Source organism: Scomber scombrus, chromosome 10 (genome assembly GCF_963691925.1).
Source record: "Scomber scombrus chromosome 10, fScoSco1.1, whole genome shotgun sequence".
NCBI lineage: Eukaryota > Metazoa > Chordata > Actinopteri > Scombriformes > Scombridae > Scomber > Scomber scombrus.
In genome coordinates, this window is record NC_084979.1 from 17,157,082 (window position 1) to 17,181,447 (window position 24,366).

At 40.2% G+C, this 24,366-nt stretch overlaps 2 protein-coding genes across 2 annotated transcripts in view; both read right to left on the reverse strand.

Annotated features, from left to right (window-relative positions):
- tead3a (TEA domain family member 3 a) overlaps positions 1-6,177 on the reverse strand; it is a 16,211-nt gene extending 10,034 nt beyond the window's left edge. The window contains 3 exon segments of the mRNA XM_062427099.1: positions 1,148-1,389; positions 6,048-6,102; positions 6,105-6,177. Coding sequence (XP_062283083.1) covers positions 1,148-1,389; positions 6,048-6,102; positions 6,105-6,177 — 370 coding nt within the window.
- A 14,982-nt stretch (positions 6,178-21,159) lies between these two features.
- Positions 21,160-23,526, reverse strand: LOC133987373 (adenosine receptor A1-like). The gene is made up of 3 exons (XM_062426714.1): positions 23,080-23,526; positions 22,508-22,971; positions 21,160-22,350 (listed from the first exon to the last, which is right to left on the reverse strand). The coding sequence occupies exons 1-3, from the start codon at positions 23,415-23,417 to the stop codon at positions 22,106-22,108; spliced, it is 1,047 nt and encodes a 348-aa protein (XP_062282698.1). The 5' UTR covers positions 23,418-23,526; the 3' UTR covers positions 21,160-22,105.
- Between the last annotated feature and the right edge of the window lie 840 nt (positions 23,527-24,366).

Below are 24,366 nucleotides of genomic sequence, written 5' to 3' on the forward strand. Positions count from 1 at the left end.
CTGTAGCTTTTTCAAAGTGTGAATGTGTGTACCAGTGGGATTATCCCTGTTTACTGACAAGGAAGTGGGGGGGTGGTCAACTCAAGGAGCTCACACTTCCACAAAAGGAGAAAAGGAGAAAATGCTGCGATGCTGAAACAAACTTTCCCTTTCTGTCACAGGGGATCACATATTCCGCTTCCCTCACAAACCACACACACATACACAAATGCATGACACAGACTGCTATGAACAAGAACGTCAACACTCAGCCAAAACAAAGAAAAAAATTGCTAGGAATGTTGGGTGCTATCCAAAGCCTTCAATAGGGTAGGAAGAAATGGTCAAAATGTTGGGTGCTAGCCAAAGCCTTCAATAAGGTAGGAAGAAATGGTCAAAATACATCAAAGCTCTAATCAGCTCTACGCAGCAAATCCTAATAAAAACAAACAAAAGACATATTACATGTGTGTGTGCACTAGTGCCCCTAGAGAATAATCAGACATGTTTTTTTTTCATTATGCTACCCTAACCTGACTTGAAACAAGGATCAATATCCCAAAGTGCAGTCAGTGGATCACTACAGGCCTTTGCGGCAAAAGGCTCAAACTATATTTAAATGTTAACTTTTTAATGTCTTTTAAAGTTGAGTACAAAAAAAAAAAAAATCCACATACGCACAATAACGCAAACATGACTACAAATACTCGAACAGGCATGCTGGGCCAGTAAGTGGCAATAATGTCAATATACGATATGTCCAGCTAATTTTCCTTTAGCGGTAGTGACTTAAAAACAAAATCGATAGTAAATAATGATTTATGTATTTAAAATTATTTGACATCTTTGGGTCTCCGTCAATTAAGAGTAGGGTATAGACCTGGTCAGGGCCACGACACCAGGATATTGTTTTCTACAGTTTATCATGCTGTACCGAAATCAAACCAAACCGTGACCCCAAAACCAGAGGTACATACAAGAGGTACATACTGAACCATGATTTTAGTGTACTGTTACACCTTTAGTCATTTTGTATGTAAAGAATACCACCAGGCCTTAAACACAGACATTCAGGCTTACGGTTTGGCTTTTGAAAAAGCTGCAGAAGAAAAACACTTGAGAGGAGAGATGTGTGCGTTTCTGACAGAAATGTGCTGTTCCTCCTCACCATACATCTTCCCCTCGTCTGAAAGTATGATCTTCCTCCTGCCGCAGGGAGGGTAGATGGCAAGAGCTTCCTGAAAGCTCTGCTCAATGTCTGGACTCCACACTCCCTCAGGGTCCCCATCCAATCCGCGGTCTGCCCCGTCGGCCAGTCCGTCTCCATCGTCACCCTCCTCCTGCGCCCCATCAGGGCTACCACGGCAACTCCACTCCGACGCAATGATGACGGCTCCGGCCACAACCCACCTTCAACACAGAGGACAACATTTCTATTAATTTTGTGGAGCTGTATGAGCAAATGGAGAACAACAGATAAGAAATGCACTGGGATTTAAAATAATTTGAAAAATGAAATGTATATGATTGGTTATTACTACTTATACGCAAAAAAAAGAGAAGATATTCATAAAAGTTCAAATCCATTACATAATATCAACAAAAGAAATAATGCTAGTGGCAAAACTGATCTCAGGTTTCAAGACAGGTTTTCTTCCACATTAAAAAGGCATTACACCAACATATCGACCACAAACTGAGAGCACAGAGCAGTATTTGTTTTTATAGCTGATGAATTCACACAAAGAGGCTTCGCAATCAGCAAAATTTAAAGAAATTAATGCAGCTTTCCCATGTATGTTTTGGAAACACAGAACAGCTTTAAGCAATCTACTCCAAGTAATATACACATCCTAAAGTGTATAGTCTGTGTATAATCAGGTAATAATATACATATACATTTTTGTGGTAAGAAAAATCTGCTGTATCTTCAAATCATCAACAGATGGAATTCACAATATGCCACGACCCACAACAATGGAAGCCAAGAAATATATGTTTCTTCTTAAATTTGTTAGTGGGCAAAAAATATGAAAACCCAACATCTGATTCCTGATTGTTTTACACAGCTAGTTTCCAATTTAAAACCAGCTGTATTTGCTTGAACAATGTAGAGCTACGACGATTAGTCAAGTAATCAAGTTTATTGATAGGAAATAAATCACCGGCTATTTTAATAATTGAATATAACAATCATTTTAGCAATTATTTTTAAGTAAAACATCAACAGCCTCTAAAAGGGGAGGATTTGATGCTTTTTTTTGGTCACATATTATCACAAACTTTAATGTCTTGTGTTTTTGACACTGTCAGCTGCACAGAATAAGAAATCTGAAGATGTTACCTTGGCCTGTGAGGAACTAAAATGAGCATTTTCCACAATTGTCTGACATTTTATAGACAAAACAATTAATCGAGAAAGTAATTGTTAGTTGCAGCCCTACAACAATATTTGGTTTGCAATGGGAAGTGGCTTTACAACCAACACATCTAATTCCCCAATGAAACAGTTGAATGAAAAGGTTGATGAATTGTTATTTCAAATAACTGCAATCATTGCACTTTTTTAAATTTTATTTCGTGGCCATTATGTTGATCACAGCTTGAGAATAAGGTGTTCTGTTATCACCACCAGTTGTGCTGACTACTCAAAATATGTTGCTCCTACCTACAAACTTTTCAGAGATTAGAGTGCATTATTGAATCCCGCTAAAGCTCTAAATTTGCACAACACAAATTAAATATCAGATTGGTGAGGTTTAGGAATAAGGCCCAATGAGAGGCCTCACACTTTTGTCTCGCCAAGCTCCATCACTCAGATAGTGATGGATGGACAGGACCAGGATTAACTCCACGGCTGCCAAGAAGGGCGACAGATTACTTTGGACTCCACATGTCTCTACACTTCACCTCGAGTGAGATCAGATTCGTCTGAAGTTGTTTACAGCTCCCCATCGGTACCGGGTGTATTAATAGCTCTGGCATTCAGGGTTAAAGACCTGACAAGCAAAATGGCAAAACACTGTGAACTTGTAAATTTATACAGACACTGGCCAAGGTCAACGAATACACTACCAGTTGGTTGAGCTATGAAGGCTACCGGTCGTGCTGATTACACAAATAAGTTAAACGAGCAACTAGTTAGCGATGACAAGACCACTTTGCCATTTTCCTCAGCGAGTAATCCATGAGAAACTAGAACAGGCAATCGTTAAGCCCTACTAACTTCCCAAAAGCCTGCAACCTTGCCTGCGTAGGCTACATGAGGAAATTACACATTCTTTTGTTATTGTTGAGGATGCTCCAAGTCTCCTCAAACGCAGGCACACATATGCAACATGAATGCTGCCTGCTCTGTAATGTTTTCCAGAGTGTGGCTAACATGGTCCCCGCCACAAAGGAACCACAGAGGATCAGTGTGGTCGCAGAGCTTCCCCCGCTGCGGTGTGCTTATTGGACACACTCAGCGCACGGCCTTCCCAGTTTCAATCACTGCTGACAGGACTGTGCTGTTGCCATAGCGATCAGACAGACCCCAGTGAGATGGTTAGGAAAGAGCAAAGCCTAAAAGAACATTTTGATATTCAAGGGGAGGAGATGTGACGGTCTTGAAAGTTTTATTGTGCAAGAAGTTGGCCAATGGGAAGATGCTGTTGCTTTAAGGTTGGTTTGGCCTGACTGGAGCTGATTAATCCTAATGTTCGGTTTGGGGTCCTGAAGACTCAAAAACTTAAAAAAAAACAACATACAAGAATTTGTCTCATCACTTTTGTTATTCATGACATTTCCTAAGTTTACAATTACTCATTGTTTGTGTTAGATGCATCTGGGGTATAATTGACTTCAAACTTCAAGTTTTTAAGTAACATGACTATAGAGCAGGTTTCAAAAGGGTTAATTTTAAGGGTCACAAGATGATTAATTATACCACTTCATATTTTTTTAAACTTTTAGAGGCCTCTTCAGGCCTCTAAAAGTTTAAAAATTTAACAAACTGACATGATGGCACTTTTGGTTGAATCTCTCACAGCTCACGCCCCAAAAAAGACCATAAAATGTGATGATGGATCATAGCTATACACTGCCCATGTCACAAGACTAGAGCTAAAGCGATTGGTTGATTAATCAGTTTGTTGATTGACAGAAAATGAATCACTGATTATTTTGATAATCAATTCATCATTCATTTTCTGAAGGAAAAAAAGCCCATATTCTCTGGTTCCAGTTTCTTAAATGTAAATATTTATAATTTTTTGCTATTTTCTTTAGTCCTCTATGAGAGTAAGTAAATCTTTGGGTTTTGGACTGTTTGGGACAAAACAAAACATTTTAAGTTGCAATTTTGGTCTTTGGGAAACTGTGATTGATGTGTTTTAACACTTTACACAAATTAATTGAGAAAATAATCAGCAGATGAATCGATAACAAAATAATCGTAACTTGCGAGCAAAAAGGTTGGGGACTCCAATGCCTTACCATACATAGCAAAACATGCTCTATGTCCTTGTTTGGTGGACTAATGGTTTATGGTCACGGCTGTATTGTGTCACTCTAATCAAATGTGCGAGCTCAGTTTGTAGCAAATGGAAAGATTTCCAATTGAAAACTTTTCTACATAATGTTTTAATTAAGTCAAGAGGAAAACACATTCAAACTGAAATAAACTAGTTGATTTTGCAGTTGCAGTTATCATTTGTACATACATAGCAGTGGGGTCCTGTGGGACCCCAAAAAAAAGATTGTAAAGTCAACATCAACACAGCATGGCATTGTTAACTTTGATTAAATCTCTTCAGTTAACCCCAATGTTAATGCAACCTTACTGTCAGTACACAGTGCAGTATTATATATCAAGACTGAGTGTAATGCTGAGCACTTTGGCCAAGATTTGGGACAGGATACAACTGGGGTGTGCGGTCACAGCTGTGATGCAGAGTTAGGACATTATACACTGAGGGCATGTGCAGCTCTGCCAGTTTCAATATAGCTCCCAGTGACCAAAAGGTCAGGTGTTTAGTGCAGTGAGCAGCCAGTACAGCATTGAGCTAAATACAGCTATGAGCTCAGCAAACACTGACAAGACACATGCACATTACAGTCTGCCTGCTGCTCCAATGGGAACACCATTGACATTATGAGTAGCCGGGCTAGATTTCATCACAGTCCTTTTAAGATTTCCACGGCTGTTTCATCAGACAGGCTTGTTTTGTTACTTTTAAAACAGCAACCAAACTTAGAGTACATAGATTAATGGGATCCTTAAAGTCCAATCATAAATCACACTAATTTGATTTTTAAAAAATCAGCCAGGACACGAACAAAAAAACACTATAACGTTATTTTGCTTCTGTTGAACCCACAGGACCAGTCGCACATGTTGGTGAAACTTTCACAACAAGAAGAAATGAATCCCTCCTGCCAGCATGTAGTTAGAGGGAAAATGAAATCACATTCAGCGGTGGGAAGCCGTGAAAGCAACTGTGAGTTGGCGAAATCCGTCGTTGATCCCAAAAAAAGGAAGGAAAAAGTCAATGTGGCCGAACCCGACAGTTATTAAGACACTATCTGAAGCTTGTAAAGTGTAACGACAAATGTATTTTTGTATCTTTCGGTGGATATATTAGACACAAGCAGCTGCTAACACACTCGAGCTGACATGCTAGTTGGTTAGCTTGCGGGCTAATATTACCTCAACAAACTCCAAACTAAGTCCGAGGGACGCCTAAAAAGTCATTGTAATTACAACACGGGCGGTTGAGGAAAGTACAGAGGGACTCCCTGTTAAACACACGAGGCTCTGAATCAGCAAAGCGGCAGCGGGGAAAATGCGAAATATGTAAAAAATCCCAAAACTTCAGGCAGACACGAAGCGAAGCAGCTGCTGCAGCGTGAAAGTTGCAGCACACAACAAAGAAGTATGTGAGAGCGCACTCACCTTACAAAAGACTGCCCTGCTCCGCTGCTGCAGGCACACACTCCCTCTGCTTACACTTTGGTTTTATAAAGCAGATATGCTTTGTGAATCGCGACTATTTCCTCGGCGAGAAATAAAAATAACCGTGTTTGACAGAAAAAAGGCGGAATGCCAAGTATGAGTTTGGTATGAAATCAACGCGCGGACGGGAACGCACAGAGGCGTGGCGACGAAACACGCGCACACGCAAAAGTTTTGTGGGTCCCAACGCAAACTCCTCCCATGACATCAGCCTCTGATCCAAAGAGTAGGGGGGGATGATTTGGAAAGGCTGTGATGTTTTGTTGTCTTTCAAAGGATACATTCAAACAATAATGCCTGAAATTTTAGGATGAGTTCTGTTCCTGTTAAATGTCCTTAGGATCCAGTCGTTTAGTGGTCTTAATGTAGGCTATTTGACCCCGATACACAGCAGCTGTTAATGTAGCCTATAGCCTATTCATGAATTATTTTACATTTATAATGATGCTTGGGTATGTCATTGGTTGTTATCCTAGGGGTTTTTCTGAACAAGTAACAGAAACAAACATGGGGGCTGTTTTTTGTTTTGTTTTTTTTACTTATTAAGGTAGCTTTATCTGTTCAGGCATTTCAATATTCAGACTATACTCTCCCCCCTATGGAAATGGCAATCAATTACTCTTTACTTGAAATGTTAACATCACAAACATTATAACAAGGGGTTGTTATTACCTTGCTTTGTTTTAAGGGTCACAGGACACTAGGATAGGTGACCCAAGCAGCTATAAACAAGTATGAACTGTATTTAATGAACATGATAAAAGTCTTATTTTGCAGGGACCAACACTGGATTACCAATTCAGAAAAGTGGGAGACTGCCCTGGGACCCCAAAACTCCAAGGGCCCAAAATATGTTTGGCGAGCACAATCTAAACTGACATGATGAAGACATTAAGGTGGATCTTGAATCATTAGACAACCTTATTTCTGTGTTGCATATTCCTAAATGAATGTGTTGAATCCAACAACCACACGGCAAATCTGATTCTAGGTGATATTGTAGCCTAGAAAAAGTGTACATAATGTAAACAGAACAGCAGGACTGGGGAATTAATAGGTGCCTAGCAGCTCATTTTTCCTTTTCGATCCATATGTTAATGTCTTGAATGATGTCATTCAAACACACACACACACATACACACACACACACACACACAGTATCACTTTCTGTCATAACTGTATTCAAAACCAGACATCACATTGACGTTTAATAGAAATGGCAAACAAATTTATTCCACAGTAACATAAAAAAACACCCAACGTTTTTCTTTTTTTAAATTGCAGTACACGTAATATAGGCCTGGGTGTATTGTTAAAACTCCCCACTTTCACTCTTTATAGGACCAATATCAATCCATAAACTAGCTGTTAGTTTCTTACCATTTTAAATTGTATTTAATTTAATATACCAATAAAAATATACATGGAGTGCGTTTTTATTTGTTGCTGGTTTTAAGTGGCTATACGCACAGCAGGAGGCACTCAATGAGACACTGCATAGTAATTCATAATCATTATTTTAACCACTCAAGTTTTTATTAATATTGTCTATCCAAATGTTATAGTTAAGTTCTTGAGATAAGACGAAAAGTCAATTAAATTTAACATTGATTAGTTTTTGATTAGCAGTGTGATGAGCTGGGACACTGGGGGAAGGGGCTGTCAAAGCCTTTCAGGGATCCAAATAAGCTTGAGCCAGCCCTGGTTAATGATTTACATCACCTACAGTATTACTCTCCCCATAATGACGGTGCACAGTAATTGGAGGAAAAGGCCTTGCCAATGCAGCCGGTACGTAACAGTGATTCTATTGTAAAAGCAGATGTAATGGCCTCTTGACAAAATGTCACGAGACTGACAAAGAGACTTAGACCCTCTTATTCTCAACATGCCCCCAACTGCTGACAATAAGCTCCTGTGTAAGGGTACAGATTATGGGCTGACATCTGATCTGGAATCCTGCGGGTCCCATCGGTCCTGCAGGAGTCCCAGACACACTTAGGCCTGTTTTCAGTAACTGACATCAGATCAGTACTGGCCAGTGAGGGTTGATGCTGAACATTTTTAAGACTTGTCTGCCCTAGCTGCACCTATTTTGTGTACTTTAATACTCTGAATTGATTGACTGAAATGTGATTGGGTATAAAAGTGACAGGACTTAAAAAAAACATGACAATGTTGGCAATGACAAAAATACTAATTGTGAAGGGGAAGAAAGAAAAGTAGAAAAGGACCAGGTAGGACGGGGGAAAAATGTCAACCTGTTGACCTCCTGTTGGACTGATGTTGTCCTTTGATTCGGCCACTGGAGGGCAGTATTACCTAAATCATGGGCATTTCAGAGGCCAAGGCCACAACTTTCTTGGCAGTGATTGATATAAAAAAGTGACTTCCCTGCCAACAAGCAAGCATTCTGTAAGCATACAAGTGTTTTGTTTTGATTTTTATTCGTCCTGTGAGTTCAGGAGAGCAGCTCAGAACACAAAGGCCAATTTAAATTTAAACTAAACCAAAATATGTAATAAAAACTACACAAAACAACCTATACGATTTAAAGTAAAACTAATCAAAGACTAGAATTGACAATGACTCGCTTGTACTTACTGGTGATAGAAAAGTGCCTGAGACGGAAATATACATTACAGTAGATGACAGATTGCCTAACTTCAACTGGATTTCCCTGGAGTGTTTTCTTTTTTGGGACATGTGCAAACATGTCTATAACTCAACCTGCCCATACAAAGTTGTTTCTCTTCCCCAGTGAGGTCTGAGGCATCAGTGGAGATCAGGTAATTATAGGTGGTTAATTTTCCAAGCCTTTAGAAATACATGAAATACGGTTTGTTTTTATTTAAAACCTGTCTGAAATAATAGCTTGGCATTGGCATGGATTTTAAAGAGGTTGTCACCCTCTTTTTTTTAATCATTTAGTCCAGGTATAAGCGTTAATCTACCTGTATTTTAACCCTCAATAATTTCCACCTCTGTTTAATTCACTCAGGAACTGACTGGAGGGCAAATTCTTATAAGAAATATTTATGTTAGTCTCCAGAATGTAGTTATGCTGGAAAAAGAAGAAGGAAAGAAGCCTTTGGTGTTATTTACATCACTTTTGTCTGATTTAACAGAGCAGCAGGGAGTATAATCTGTTCAGCAGGAAAAATGGTCTACTTGATATTTAATCATAGCTGTAAGGGCCAATAAGTTAATAATTTAATGGTAATAATTTTATTAAAAAACAGTTACAAATTGGTAATGATAGTTTCATCATAATTCATACAAAATTTAAAATATCTTAGTTTCAAATGTATAATTTAGTAATGTATACATGATAAAAAATGTTCTGTGTCTTTAAATTCTTTGCTATGATGTCACTGTGCAGTTGTACCTGTGACCAGATGTAAGTTTTCAGTTTGGAGTCAGATAATGGTGGAAGCAACAGTCCTTTGACCGTGCAATTTGTATGTAATTGTGTAATTTAGTTTTTGAAGTTTTCAAGTAAACATTATAAAGCCAAAGGAAACAGTGTTGGTGGACTGACTTCAACAAGTGGTACAACAAAGATTAGTAAGAACGGAGTGCCACTACAATGGCATTAATATTATACAATGAAGATGATGATCATGTATATGGTGAGAAAATAATGCTGCATATATAAGTGTAATATCCTTGTTAGTATAAATACTTCTGAAGGTCAGAGCTGAAATATACAGTTTCTGTCTTTTATTAGAGTAATTAATACTTCAGAGGAAAGTAGGGAGAAATACAGGACCTGCAGAAAAGTGGTACTGTTCCTAATGTATTCCCTTTACAGCTCACAAACTACATTTGCACACATTTGCCACTAGAGGGGGCGCCTCAACTTTCTAGAATGAAAATAACGCAAGATGTGAGTTGAATCTGAAACAGTAACAGTAGAATAATTATCATAGATTTGATGTACGTCTATGTGTAATTAGATACAGTATTTTATTGATTAAGTGTTTGCTTGGCCTCTTTACTCTGACTATTATTGATCTGTGTTGGTCTCAACAAGGATTTCTTTTAGGTTCCAAATCAAGAAGGCCTAGACCAAAAAAGTTACCTTACTTAAACTTTGTAGTATAGGCGAAATAATAGTTTATGAGTTTAATACCGGATCAACGTCAAATGCGGCAGTTCTTCAATTATCCGATATGCCCAGACACAGCCTACTGGTGACCTTCTTATCTCACATGTTTTTTTACTATTGGCTGCTGTTTTCCGTCCTCGACCCAATAAGCAAAGAAAAAAACTGTATCAACCCACCTGTTGAATAGGTGAGTAAACCTGTGCCTGTTAGTCTTTTTTATAACTGAAACTGGTCATATTGGGATTCAAATTTAACAGGCTCAACGAACAGCCTATAGATATTTACGAACCTTAAAATGCGCAGATTGTGTAAAGCCTCTCAGCCAGGTCAGCAGTGAACACATTAGCTTCAGTGAAGATAGCGTTAAATGTATTCTATTGAGTTTGTAAGACCTATTTTAACCCTTAGATGCATAAGTGGGGTCAAAAATGACCCCAGCGGTTGTTTTTTTGCAATATCTTTGTAATTTTAAATTTTTATCATTTAATCTTCCATGTATTCCTCAAATAGGTTGTCTTTGACACAAGGCCATTTGGATTTGTATCTAATTTTTTATATTTTTTAAGTAATTGCATTTTTTGTATCAGTACCACACTCTTCCATACGTGGGGTCAAAAATGACCCCAATCATTTTCTATGGAATTTCAAGGGTTAACCCTAGGAACCTTTGATTTTTATCAACTGTGACTGTCAGGTATATTTACTGTCGATCCACACATCTAACGTCAGCAGTCTCACCACCCCTAAAGATTATTTTTTCACAGCAACATACATGTATTATTAGTACAAGTATTATCATCATTTTTATACCTCAGAATATATATGCTGTTATAAAATATGAACTTAATTTCCACATACATGATTTTTGTGTGATATAGTGTTGTGTTATCATCATCAAATTGTAAAGTGTCCTTGGATATGTGAAAGGTGCTATATAAATCGCACCTATTTTTATTATTATTATTATTATTCTTATTATCAAATTACTTTTTAGTTAGCTAACACTAGCTAACTAAGATAGCTAACATTACTGCATTTGTTGTGTAGAGAAGCAGATGGTCACTATGATGGTTAGGGTTAGGGTTATGACAGGGCCAACAGAAGAGAAAGAGGTGTAAGATGTGTGCAAAGCCACAAATAGTTGTTGGAAATGCAGTGACCCTGTGTGCAGTGCTCACAGCCAGAAACAAGTAGTTTGTAACAGCTGCTCACAGTGAGAAGAAAGAAGACGCGTGTGTACATGCATAGACAGACAGACGGATACACAAACAATGAATGTTGAAGTTGTGATAGCATGGAAAACATGAAATCATTCTTGTGTTATAATATTGCATTAAATGCATTGATTCTAATTGGGATACTTTTTGACTGTTAACCGTTTTTGACCTTTTTAAAAGCTGTTTTGGGATAAAAATGTTATAGAAAAGTGATAAATGAGCTTGTCAAACATGAAATAATTCTTTTGTTGACCAAAATATAATAAAAATCATCATCTTTAACCAAAATTAAATAAATTTCTTAAGTCTACAGCATAAAACACATTCATTCTTATTGGGGTCATTTTTGACCCCACTCATGGAAGAGTGTAGGTATCGGTAGGTCATGCATCTAAGGGTTAAAGCTATTTAAATCAAAGTTGGAAACAATAGGCATAATTATTTGTCAAAGGATTTATTTGAAAATGGATAGAAGGTAGCTTAATTCTTTCTGAGGCACAATAGGAAAACTGAATACAGGGCCTCCCACTTGTAACTTCTCACTTTATTTACTGTAGGTTGTTACTTGATCCACTATAGAAATCTTTGAGCATGTTTTTTTAATTAAAATTCCATATCTATTAAAGTAATAATAAGATACACAATGCCTTAACATCACTTGCAGGTAAGTCAACACCATTTGCTGCATGCAATATGTATTTTATAACTTTTTCAGAAGAATTGTTGCATTATTTAATAAATATTATAAAGTAACTCACAGTTTTCTGTAGGGATTGAACCACTGAAAATGCATTTATTATAGGTTTTCAAACCTTTAAAGTTGCTTCACGGAAAATAAATCATTGTGAGATGAAGCCTAAACGTGATCTTTGCTTTGTAATTTTAGTCCTTTAGTCCTGCAACAAAGCCAATATACAGAGCATATTAGACTAAAGCAAAAAAAAACAAGTTCAGAGAATGTAATAATGGATAGGCTAATTACTCAGAGGATCAAGATAACTATAGCAGACACATGCTATAGTTCCCAGCAAAGAGGCTGCTCTCCACTGCTGGAAGCACTCTGCCCTCTTTTTGTTATTTTCATACAGGCAGGAGATTGTAAGATGCTTTCAAATTAACTAATTGATCAATTTAAGTTAACTTTTTGAAATAAAATAGCTGCAGACCATTTATCTACTTTGCCAGTAATATTTAATATTGTATTTCAGTGGAATAAGGACAACCGTGAATGCTTTGGCACACAGAATACTGGAGCAACAGACCATATTGTGCCCACATTTCTTCGAAAAGTGACACTCCCAAAGATACACGCCCCTAATGTACAGTATATCAGTATTACAGTAGTGACACACATTGACACAGAAGGCCCATTAAACAGGCCTAGATTTTTATTTGGAAACAATATAAAAAATATCTAGCATTTTATGATTCTGTGTGCTTGTGTAAATATGTCTGTACATACAAGCTCAACTGAGCTGCTCATGTTATTGATAATAGAAGAAATAACAATGTGAGCGTGTCCTTGTGTGAACTGGGCATGAGCACCAAAAACACACTGTTATCAGATTAAGCTGTCACAATCAATTAAATGAAGACTTAACATCACAACTGTGGCACAGCCTTTAAAAACTCTGCATGACATCTTGGGCAATGATTAACTTGTTTTTGTATGTTAGGTCCACTGCATGATGCTTCACTGTTGCTCATTATGAGTGCTGAAGGATTGCTTTAAACTACTGAATGGCTGCTGTGTATTCAGAGTACATCTGCCTCTACAACTGTACACTACAGTCTAGCTGTGACTATATTTGTCCTCCCCTCTTTCTTTCTCTTGCAAGGGGACAGGAGAGTCAAGATTTGGATGGCTGCCAAAAGAGGCCGGTCCGCCATGCAGCTGAAACTTTTATAAGCCAAGCAGGAAGAGACACAGGGAGTGATCGAAAAAGAAACGGAGAAAAAGAAAAAGCGAGAGAGACATCTGAGCTCTTTTCTCTCCCTGTCTCTCTCCTCTCTGTGTCTGTCTGTCTCTCCCTCTTTTCTCATTTCTTGTTAAAGCTGTACTGTATTTGCCCGCCTTCGTTGGCAGGGGGTAAGTGTAGGGCTGGAGTAAGGGACGGGAGGGGAGGGGAAAAGTTTGGGGGGGGCATTGGGTTCAGAGAGTTCAGCTGAGGAGAGAAATAAATTCATAAACAACAAAGGAGACGTGACGTCAGGTTGAGGGGCTGTCCAACCTGCTGGCTGAATCTGAGCCTCCATGGAAGAACCGGATTGTTCGTACCACATGTGTGAAGACTATTGTGGTCTGTTTTGTCTCCGCAGTGAGTGTTTGAGGACCGGGAGAGCCCTCCAAAAATGTGTGTTTGTTCGTGTGTGTGTGTGTTTGGTCACTTTGAGGACTCAATATTACAGTAACCGCCACAAGGAATTAACTGTTTCGCTTGACAAAGACAAAACAAGATTAGTGTGTTTGCCCTAAAGTGGTTAATGTAATTTTTAAAAGAGATGGAAAAGTTCATGGTAAAAAGTATTTAGGTTTTTTTTTAATTTTTTTTAAAGTTTTTGAATTATTCTCAGCATTTTTTTTTTTAAAATGACGTCATTTCAGATGTGAGCTCGGTTTGGTTGGCTCAGCTTGGGATACCCGCTTAAACGCCGCTGATTGGTCCGCAGTCAGGCTATAGACAAGGTCGGCCATTTATGAACAGATGGATTTATGTTTTCTCCCCTAATGATTGAAGTCATCTAGAGGCGACTGCTTGCTGATCCAAGATCTGCATTGGTGTGAGAAAGCAAAGGGAGACCTGGGAAAGATGCCAACGGCGGGAAAAAAAAGTGACATTCTCTGAAATATCCACCCTCCTCGCTCATTGATTCATTTAGCTGAACTCCCTCAAACCCCTCCCACTGAGGAGGGCTGATATTATCCCCGATGGAGGGAGAGGATGAATTGAGGGAAGGATGGAGGGAGACGCGGAGAAAAGCAGGCAGAATAAAGATGTCGTAAAAGACAGTAAGTCTCCCGGGACTCCTTTTTCAGGCGAGAGAACTTGATAACAAATGTCCATCAGTTTAGAATTTGGATCTCAAGCCAGTTTGGGCTTTTTTGATCTATTGATTGTCAAAATGTGGTGAGATGGAACAATATGGCAGTGTTGAGATTTGCTTGTCTCTCTCGCCATCTGTCTGTTGCTGCAGGATAGTATAAGTAAGGTACAAGGATAGCAGTGTGTTTTGAATGTTAGATGATTAACATACAAATGCTCTGAGTGCTCCCAGCTGCTGTCCCACTGTTTTGTGTCACAGTGTTGTCTGCTCACGACAATTTACACGTCTTCTCTGTCTTTTTCTTTTCTCTCTCTCTTTCTCTCTCTCACTCTTTCTTAACTCTTTTTCTCTGACTCCTCCTCTTTCTGTTCCCCCTCTCTCGCTACAGCATGTCCCTCCCTTCCTCTTTCTGTCTCTCTACGCCCCCCCTCCTTTTTTCTCTCCTTCCCTCTTGGCAGCAGTGCCAAAATGGGCAGGCGGACCGAGGCAAACACAGCACAGGGCAGAGCAGAGGGCGATCCAAAGGCTGGCGAATTGATTATGTGTATGTTTGTGTTTTGAACTGTCCTGTGTCTGTTTGTTCGTGTGGTTGTTTCCGTTTTGGTCATACGCAACTGAAAGTAATGTGAGTATATTGCGAGTCTGATTTGGAGCTTTTTTATTGTTGTGCACTGTGTTTGATACTGTGGCTTGTGTGTTTTGTGTGTGTGTTATAGGACTGTGTGTGAGCAGACGTCCCTCTGTCACCCCGTGTACGGACAGACGCACTCACGCCAGTAGGAGGGGATTGTGGGAAGGGGGTGTAGCTCTCAGAGGGTGTGCTCTACTCCTCTCTTTTCCCTTCTTCCCGCCATCACGGCCCTCTTCTCCTCCAGTCCTCCGGCCCACCCGCCGCTCACATACAGGCTCCAGGTATTTTTCTTTTTTATCCTGCGACACCTCTTCCCATCTATTTCACTGACCTATAATCTTTCTCCTGCACTTCCTTTCGCCCTGTTCTCTGTCCTTCATCATGGTCTTCGTCCTGCAAACGTGTCTCTTGTCGTCGGTTGCCACGCCGCACTCCGCTCGCCGCCATTTTGGCTCCATGGACATAACAGGAGAAACTTTTCTAGAGCTCAGAGGGACCCCACGACTCCCTGCTGACCATCTTCTGTCTTTTGCTTCCTTCATCTCTTTCTCTCCTTCCCTGTCCCCCTCTTCCTCTCCCTCTGTGCTCCAGGACAGCAGGCTCTGACAGAGTGGTAAACAGTCTTTCTGTGGCTCTCCTTACTGAACAGGTGTCTCTTTGTAGACTGGCAGGAGGAAGGACAGGCCTCCTTGGTTACTTTCTGACCTCAGAGGGTTGACCGAGTCATAGAGCTGTTGTTGTGTTCAGGTCAGTATGAGTTTAGCTGACCAGTGTCGATGGGTTGCACCCACAGGACAATCAAGACGCCTGGCAGGTCTCTTATCATCCAGAGCCGTTATGATAAGTAATATGAGGGTAATATTTACTTTGTTTCTCATTCCCTTTGCACACTGTCTGCACTTTCTTACACTCAGCTATGTGGCAGTTGTTTCACAGGAGCATGTGTGTGTGCACTAGTTTTATCTTCCTGCGATCTTTAGGTGTGACAGTTTGTGAAAAGGTGGCAACTGTAATGTTTGTCTTGACACACTGGGTCATAGGCTAGTGTATATGATCATTTGCGCTTCAGAGGAAACTTAGGCAGAAATGAAACCGACCAACACTGTAAAGAAAAGGGCGGATTGTTTCGCAAAAGTTGTTTCCTTTAGTGTTTTTTTCACTTTATCAGCAAGGCTGTTGGTTTACTATCACTAGTGTGACTTGCAGTTGGAAAACCAAAAAAGAGTGAAAATAAACCGTTGTATTTATCTGATTGATGTGTATCTTATGCAGCTGCAAGGAAATAAGCCATTTCTTCATATTACACTGCGTATTTTGTTTAAAGTCTCATTGTGAGAAACGAAAACGCCACTCAACCAAAGCAAAATATCATTGTTGCACTCCCCATATTAGACAAAACAGGATATGTTAATGTACAAACAAACGATTAGATAGTTGAATCTACATTTAGAAAGGACATTTAACACTGATTGAAGTGATATGAAATATCAGCATGTTGTATGTAAAATTAGGAATGTAACTAGACTGCTTATTGTCAGTATTGTATCTTGTATCTAAATAGGGATTGGTGTTAAGATGGCGCCTTCGTGCCACGTGTTTAACAAACAGAGAATATGGGCAGACCCTTTCAACATACCCCTCACAATACGTGGGCTTACTACTCCCAATTTCTCAGCATTAGCCTCTGTCACTTCAAATTGCTCAGCTTTGGCATTGAGAGGCAAAATTAATACATTTAAAGATAAGAAAAAGTTTCTTAAATATATATTTTTTATGAATATAAACATGTGACAGTGATGAGAGGAAAATGTTAAGAAAGAAGAAGCTGGAAAAAAAGAGAGAGAACAAGGGTTACAGAGACAGAAAGAGAGGTAGGGGTGGGAGAGCTCTTTCCCCGCCCCTCTCTTATCCTCAGATGAACTTATCGTGTTGCCTCATAATGTTTCTGAGTTTTTCTCCTAGAGGCAGTCAGGCTAACTTCCTGAATTCAACATAGCTGATTGGCTGATATCTCGGCTGACCGGCCACAGTTTGCAGCAAGGCAACAGGAAGTTTCTCTTCTCATGCAGGAAGCTGCAGCTGTTTCGTCCTGACATACACCGCTTTGCACTCTTGCACACAAACTCTTTGTATACATACAGGCAAATATGCACACACACCCTCTTTGAAAGGGCATACCTTTTAAAAGTGTGTTTGCGCGTATATTCTGTATGTGCATGTGTGGGATCAGTGAATGCTATACCATGTGGGCGTGTAGGTACATGCCAGGCCAGGCATCTGAGCTATCAGAAACATTTGAAACCATGGTAACCACACATCTCATCAGCATATTAGCAAAAGCATACACAGGAGGAAAAGAGGAGAGAGGATAGAGGGAATAGATCTGTGATGTATGTGGTGTTCATTCAGTGGTTTTTATCAACATGCTCACGTTGGATAGTATAGCTGAGCAATTCAGAAATTGTCCTCTTTTTATTTTTATTAGTTAATAACTCACATTCTCTTGATATAATACACCCATATATATTGATATATATTAATAAAATGCAATGTCATGAGAAGTTAACCTGAGATGCTTATTTGTAAGTTTAAAAAATTGGAGATTTACAAAAGTGTAATGACCTGCTACCTCTTTAAAATACTGATTAATGAACTTAGCTCCACTTCTTCCTGTGTATCTATGTTTGAAATGATTGTTGGACATTGTGATTGTCAACACAATGGCTCCTTTATATTCCGGCCTTATCTTGGTCATACTATCTTTTCATCAAACACGTTGCCCGACATGTTTACCTAGCTCTTATGCCTGTGAGTCAAACATTTGTGTGTGTCTTGCAAAAAAAAAGAAGTTGATGGCGAAGGGCTGAAGGTATTTCCATTTAATTAACATTTAGTAAATCAGGATCAAATAGGCTGAGCTTTTTCCATGCGTACAGGCTGTGCTGTGTCTACCAGTGTGTGGTTGTGTTTGAGTACCTGCCTTTCTATATGCATGCTTACTTGTGAGCATTTGTCCTGTGTGTTTGCAGCCGATTAATGAGGATATACAGAGCATCAGAGCAGGCACCATGCCAAATGGGCATGGAGGAGACTCATTGCGCCTGTCCTTCGTCCTGTAATGTAGGAATAAGGCATTCCTTAGGGAATGGGGGAAATAGAAAAGCAGGTACGATAAAAATCTCCATAGCGCTCTATAGAGGACAACCATACTTTCTTGTATCTGTGAGATGCCCAGACTCTGCAGTACAGCTGGACAACAGTAAGACAAAACTGGCGCATCTGTTTGGATTGTTTTAGCTGTAGGAATTCTTCATTCTGCCATTTATTGTGTGGCATACTTCCTCTGCCAACTCCAGCTCCCCTACCCCTCCTCCTCTTTGCCCACCATCACCACCTCCTTCCTCCCTCATTGAAATTCTGCCTGGTACACAGACACTGCCCATTCTTGGCACAGAGCTCAGAGAGAGAGAGAGAGAGAGAGAGAGAGAGGGAGAAACACACAAGAACCTTTACCAATCGTCTGGTGCCCCCTTCGTTGTGTCTGTGCCAAGCATTCATCCCGTCTCGCGGACCAAGGGACCAGGCAGTCCAATAGGTATTTCCCGGCCTCTGCTTTCTGCGAAAATCTGCTCCAATTCCGAGGAGTTTTGTTGGCAACGTTCTGTGTATGTTTGGGGATTTGCTAATTAATTTGTGTTTACGTCGTTTGCATTGGGTGAGGAATAAATCCGACGAACGGTGCATCCTTTCACACTGGGTGAGAGGAAGCTAAGGCCTATTGTTTCCACAGTGTTTTCCATCTTAATTTTCGCATGTTTTTTGATTCGTGAAAAATGGCGCATTCATTTCATAATTTTTTTGATATGTTTTTTTGATAGCACAGCAGATTTAGGTTGATGTCAAAATTTTATAAAATCTATGTCAAAATGCTAATAATAAATGAGTGGTAATTTAATTTGGCAGCCGTTTTGATCTTGGTCATTCAATCTAATCTACAAAAGTGCTGAATAAGTAAATAGTTTGGTCATAACAACTTGTCTTCTGCGTTTTGTACAAGTTAAATATGTCTTTTTAAAAATTTCTTGAAAGGCCTTCATACTTAACAGTTGTGATGGTTATAGAAAAACATATTTTGGTTGGTCACAGCAGGCTAGCGTTATCAGAGGGCAAATGAGGACAAGGTCCGTGTTTTCCTGGCTTACACAGAATAGCGCTTATGTGAATTTACTACCATAATTCTGCTGTGACAGATGTACAGACAGACTGTCTGATAGAAAGATGAGATTAACTCAATGGGCCACATTTCTTCCTTTTCTCATCTTTTCTTCAGGATCCCCTCAGCTGCCCTACTGACTTGTGGCACTTTTATTTTTGATCTGTTGACAGAGAAAATGATTTGCCCTGGAGGAGCCATGCGTGCCCCTTCTTTGTGCCACAGACAAAGTCCACTATCACAGACAACAGTGCCCAATAGAGCTCACATGACTGACCGAGTTTGGCCTCAGTGTTTCCAAAACAGTCTGGAGTTGTTCACGGAATGGGACGCCAATTTTTACAATTAACCCAGAAGCACAGAATTCCCCACAAGCATTTAATGTTTTCATTCGAGGCCATGCTCAGATGTCCTGTTAAATCTTTATTAATTTGACCCATATCCCCACAGTACAATATGTTATATCACTATTACTCTGCTCCTCTCGAATACAGCGCCAGTCAGGGGACCATTCTTGGCAACTAAACAGAGCTTGTAGATCTGTCACTGGCATGGTGGCAGAGTTGGGCATAATGCCAATAAACCCCCACCCCCTACTGTCTGTCTGGTCTTCTGTAATCAGACTAGCAGGGTCTACTGCATGCTAACTATGGGCTGGTCTGGACCAAGTCTCTGGGGTCGGAGCTGTATGCTAATTTATGCAAGTGGCATACCTCCTAACCCCTTCTCTGTCTATCTGAGGCCCAGGTCTGGCATTTAGTCTGGCACTTATTAACCCTTCAGTTGCTGCTATGTTAACCTGCTGGCACATTCCGACCTTTATACCACAAGAGTTTAGCAGGATAAAAAAGGGGTTTCTTAGTGAAATGAATAAAAGTTGAATCTGCCTGTACAGTGAGAGTTCCTTAGTTCAAGATTGTTGATCAAACCAAAAAAAATGGTATCAATAAAATCACAGGGACAATTTCTCTTTGAGCTTTCCCAGCTGTTTGATAAGTAATGTTAGAGATTCTCCCCATTCAGTACCTGTGATAGTGTGCTGTCTGGGTCTGTTGGCATCGTCTTGGAGCTTGGCATGAGACTGATTCTCCATCACTCTCGATAGAACAGCCGCTCTTCCTTCATCAAGAGACAGCAGACTCGGGGAAAAAAAACCCTGAAAGGTAGACCAGACAATGTTTTTAAGCAGACCTAAAATGGCCGATGTGTAAGACGCCATTTTGTGTTTCCTTGTTTTGTTTTGGGGGGCAGAATCCCAGCCTTGTATTCAATCAGAGGCAGCTGGTGGCAGCCATATTTGCAGGCATCTGTGTGTGTACCTCCGTCTGAGCAGCAGCCAGCCTACACAGGGATAGCCCACTGGAATGAGCTCAGTTTTTGGCAAAAACGGAAATGAATTCCTGGCACAGAGTCGAGCAGCTTTTTTTCTCTTTCGATCACATGCCAGAGTCTCAGGAAGCCAGTGAGTTGTTTGTTGGGCTTTCACACATTAGTGCTCTCACTTCTCGATGTCTGCTTATGGTTAAATTATTTGTCTTTGGATTATTTTAATGGAACAGAAATCTCAAAGACATTTAGCGCTGCAACAAAAAAAGCTTGGGTGATCGGTGAAGATGATGCCAATATGCAAAATCTCTGAGGCTCTTCTCTTGTTAAGGAGTGAAAAATGTTTTTCAAAATCTTGGCAGTTGAAGACTTGTTGTCATTAAGCACGAGCAATTTTCAGCCATAAGTCCTGATTTTGATCTATTTCCAAGAACCGATTTAAACAAAGAGTAAGACACAGGAATAAAACAAACATTTGATTACTGAATTTGACCAAACCAAATCAGAAATGTCATGTAAATATACACTTCAAAAGTGGCAATCCTACACACCCTATCCAGTTTTATCTTGCACGTATTTTACAGACAAGACTAGTTAATTAAGATAACCCTCTGTCTTTTCTTCTTTGTACCATTGCAGGAGTATAACCTTTGTGGATCTTTGATGCTGAAGCAACGTGGATGCTGTCCTTGGGGCTGAGGTAGTAGATTGAATAGTTGTGGGGTTTTGTAACCTCTTTTTGAGATAACTATACAATCTACTGTCTTTCCCAAGGAGACAGCTGAGTCAGCCACTCACCGACTGTCATCTGCAGATGGGCAATCATGCCATCCAGTCAAAACATATGCTTGCAGCAATCAACACAATGAGCTGTGACAAGCAGTGTTTCTGCTAGAACAGGTTAATTATGTGGGGTGTATTTAATTTGGGCTCTGTCAGGGTGAGGTAGTAGGTTGTATAGTTTGGTGGGTGGGATTGCACCCTGCTCAGGTGATAACTATACAGTCTATTGCCTTCCCTGAGGGGCTCACTGAACACGTGAATATTCAACACACTGTCACGTCTAAATGCCACCTTTATTCTTCCATTTCACAAAAAAGGAGCAGGTATGGTATATGTGCTGGAAAGGATTAATGTTTGACTGATTGAACCTGTCACATGACTAACCTAAAAATATGTACATGTCAATAAAGTTGTACTTTCTTCAAATCAGTTGTCCAAGATGAGATCTTGAAATAGTTTGTTGCCAAGTGTGATTGTGTGATGGCTTCATGGTTTGTGTGCAACAGAGTCTTGAGTTTATTAGTATAGAGACCCCTCTAGTGGAGACACATGAGATAGCTTTGACTAGAATAAAGTTTGCAGATGGGGTAGTCAATCATACGCCATGGCACACCTAGAGTGCAGGTTTTATATCAAACCAAACACTACGAATACTGATTTCACAAATTCAAACACTCACCCTAGTGCCTGCATTTCCTCAGCCTACATGATTATACTGTATGTAATAAAGCATTAAATGATTGTTTGATTTGAGTGTGTAAAACATTTGGCACAAATTCCCATAAACTCAAATCTCAAACATCACTTAAAACATCACTGTGGATTTTTGTTTTGTGGTGTTAGGATGTAGCCTTCCCTCCTGATCGTCATCTCTGTCATCTCTGTATGATTTGTGGCCCGTTATTGACCGGCGAACTCGCTTGTCCCCATGGCAACAGTTTAACCTCATCAGGCGACTCCATGTTTGGCTGTAGGCCTGTTGGATCTTTGGGATGCGGTAAGCATAAACTACAGGGTTGACAGCTGAGTTGGCATGAGACAGGAGAATACCTGGAAAATTTCAATTGTTACTGTCAGACTTATATTCACTGTGACTGAAATTACATAATTACATTCATATCCAAATAATGGAGGAACTATGCAAATAAAAACATAAAAACAACCAACTGCAGAATGTGTAAGGAATGGAAAAGCTACTGCCACCTGCCTGTATATAGTGTCCCCTGTGTGACAGCTTTAGGACCATGAAACAGCAGCAGACAGTTCATCAGGTGCAGAGGAATCCAGCAGCCACCAAACAAAATGAGGACCAGAGCCAGGGAGCAGGCCAGCCTCCTCTCTCTGAGCAAAGAGGCTTGGGCTTGAGGACTGCTGTCTTTCAAACGGCGCTGCAGGCTCCAGAAGATTCGAATGTAGAGGAAAGTCATGACCAGCAGGGGCGCCATGACACATCCCAGGAAGTTGAAGTACACCATGAAAGGAAGCGAGATAACAGAGAGGAAGGTGCAGGGTGGAGAGATGAAGGAAGGGGAAGATGTATTTGTGGAATCAGATGCTAGAGTGGAGTAGTTGTGCCAGCCAAACAGAGGGGTGAACCCCAGCAGACATGAAAGTATCCAGCACACAGACACAGCCAAACATGTACGCTGCTGTGTGGCCACTGCTTTGTATCTGAGGGTGAATAATTAAAGAGAAAGAAAGAAAACAAAACAACGAGTGAGGATGTGTTGTATATAGCTTTTCTTCCTGTAAACCAGTGTTTCAGAGTGCATAGCTCACCTGTGCGGCGTGTGTAACCGAAGGTATCGGTCAACAGCAATAGCTAGCAGGGACAGCACAGAGGCCTGCGTCAGCACAAGCACCACACAGCTGAGAAGCAGGCACAGATCAGGGGTCATATTCACCCAGCCATCCAACAGTATAGCCAGGGGCACTGCGGCCACACCCACCAGGAAGTCTGCCACTGCCAAGGAAACCAGGAAGCAGAACGTTGGCTCCCGAAGGGAATCCCGGATGCCAACACACACCGCACACACCACCAACGTATTGCCAAGGCAACAAGCCACAGCAATCAGCACTTCTAGTATTGTGTAAGCCACCCAGTTCCATTCAGCCATCACTGTAGATGAAGACCAGAGAAGACGGGAGAAGTTTGATTGTACAAGTTTCCTTGAAGGTTGTTTACAGGTGTAATGAATTCCACAGTGAGGTCCAACATAATCCTTGTATCCGCTGTTCACATGGTGTATTGCTGCTTTCAGCCTGTGCCTTCAAATGACAAGAAAAGCATTAAGCTGATGCTTTTTATATACAAACGTGCATGCGCTTCTGTGCACACAGGCGTGCACTCCATGGAGACACCATCTGTATTTCATCAGTTAGTGAAAATCCCTTCCTCACCCTAATAAATGTGCCTCAGTAGCCTTGGTTGAAGGCTTCTGTTCGAGCCATGTCACATTTCTCATTTCTGTTTGCCTGTGGTGGAATAAGTACTTAATAAATTAAATTACTTATAGTAATAGTCTCAAAGATTTTCATTGAAATACATTTTTCAGTTGCTATACAAGCAATGTGTTTGTGCATCCAGACTATAAAGTAAAGTTCTAAATAATATAATAAATGTCATATGTATAATGTCTACCCTATTTGGTAGGCTGATGACTAAACTCACCCTATGACTACACCAGGATAACCTGGAAACAGTCCAGGGAACCAGGGAAACTAGCAGCCGGTAAGTAGAGAGTAGAGTTCATCATTTAGATAGTGACTCATTTAGGTTGTTTTGGCCAGCATATTTGATTTGAACTAAATTGCTGACTTGGTTTTAAGTAGATTATTGTGTTCACATCCATACTGGATGAACAGTGAAGCCCCCCTTTTTAGGTCATATGCCAAATCTAGGACAATGCAGAAGGAGGACAATCCTATATATACAAAAAATGAAGCTTGGATACTTTTATGACCCAGGAGTGGGATGTTCTCGAGTGGCATTGTCATTTACCAGTCCAGATGAGCAGGTGTATCACTCACCGAAAAACAGGCCGAAGGCAAAAGTCCAGTTTTAAG

What these genes read in the sequence shown, in the direction of transcription:
- LOC133987373 (XM_062426714.1), bottom strand. Translation starts at nt 23,417, where the DNA reads ATGGCTGAATGGAACTGGGTGGCTTACACAATACTAGAAGTGCTGATT. An exon ending in CGGTTACACACGCCGCACAG is followed by an intron (nt 22,972 to 23,079) that starts GTGAGCTATGCA and finishes ATTCACCCTCAG; the next exon opens with ATACAAAGCAGTGGCCACAC. An exon ending in ACAGGGGACACTATATACAG is followed by an intron (nt 22,351 to 22,507) that starts GCAGGTGGCAGT and finishes GAAATTTTCCAG; the next exon opens with GTATTCTCCTGTCTCATGCC.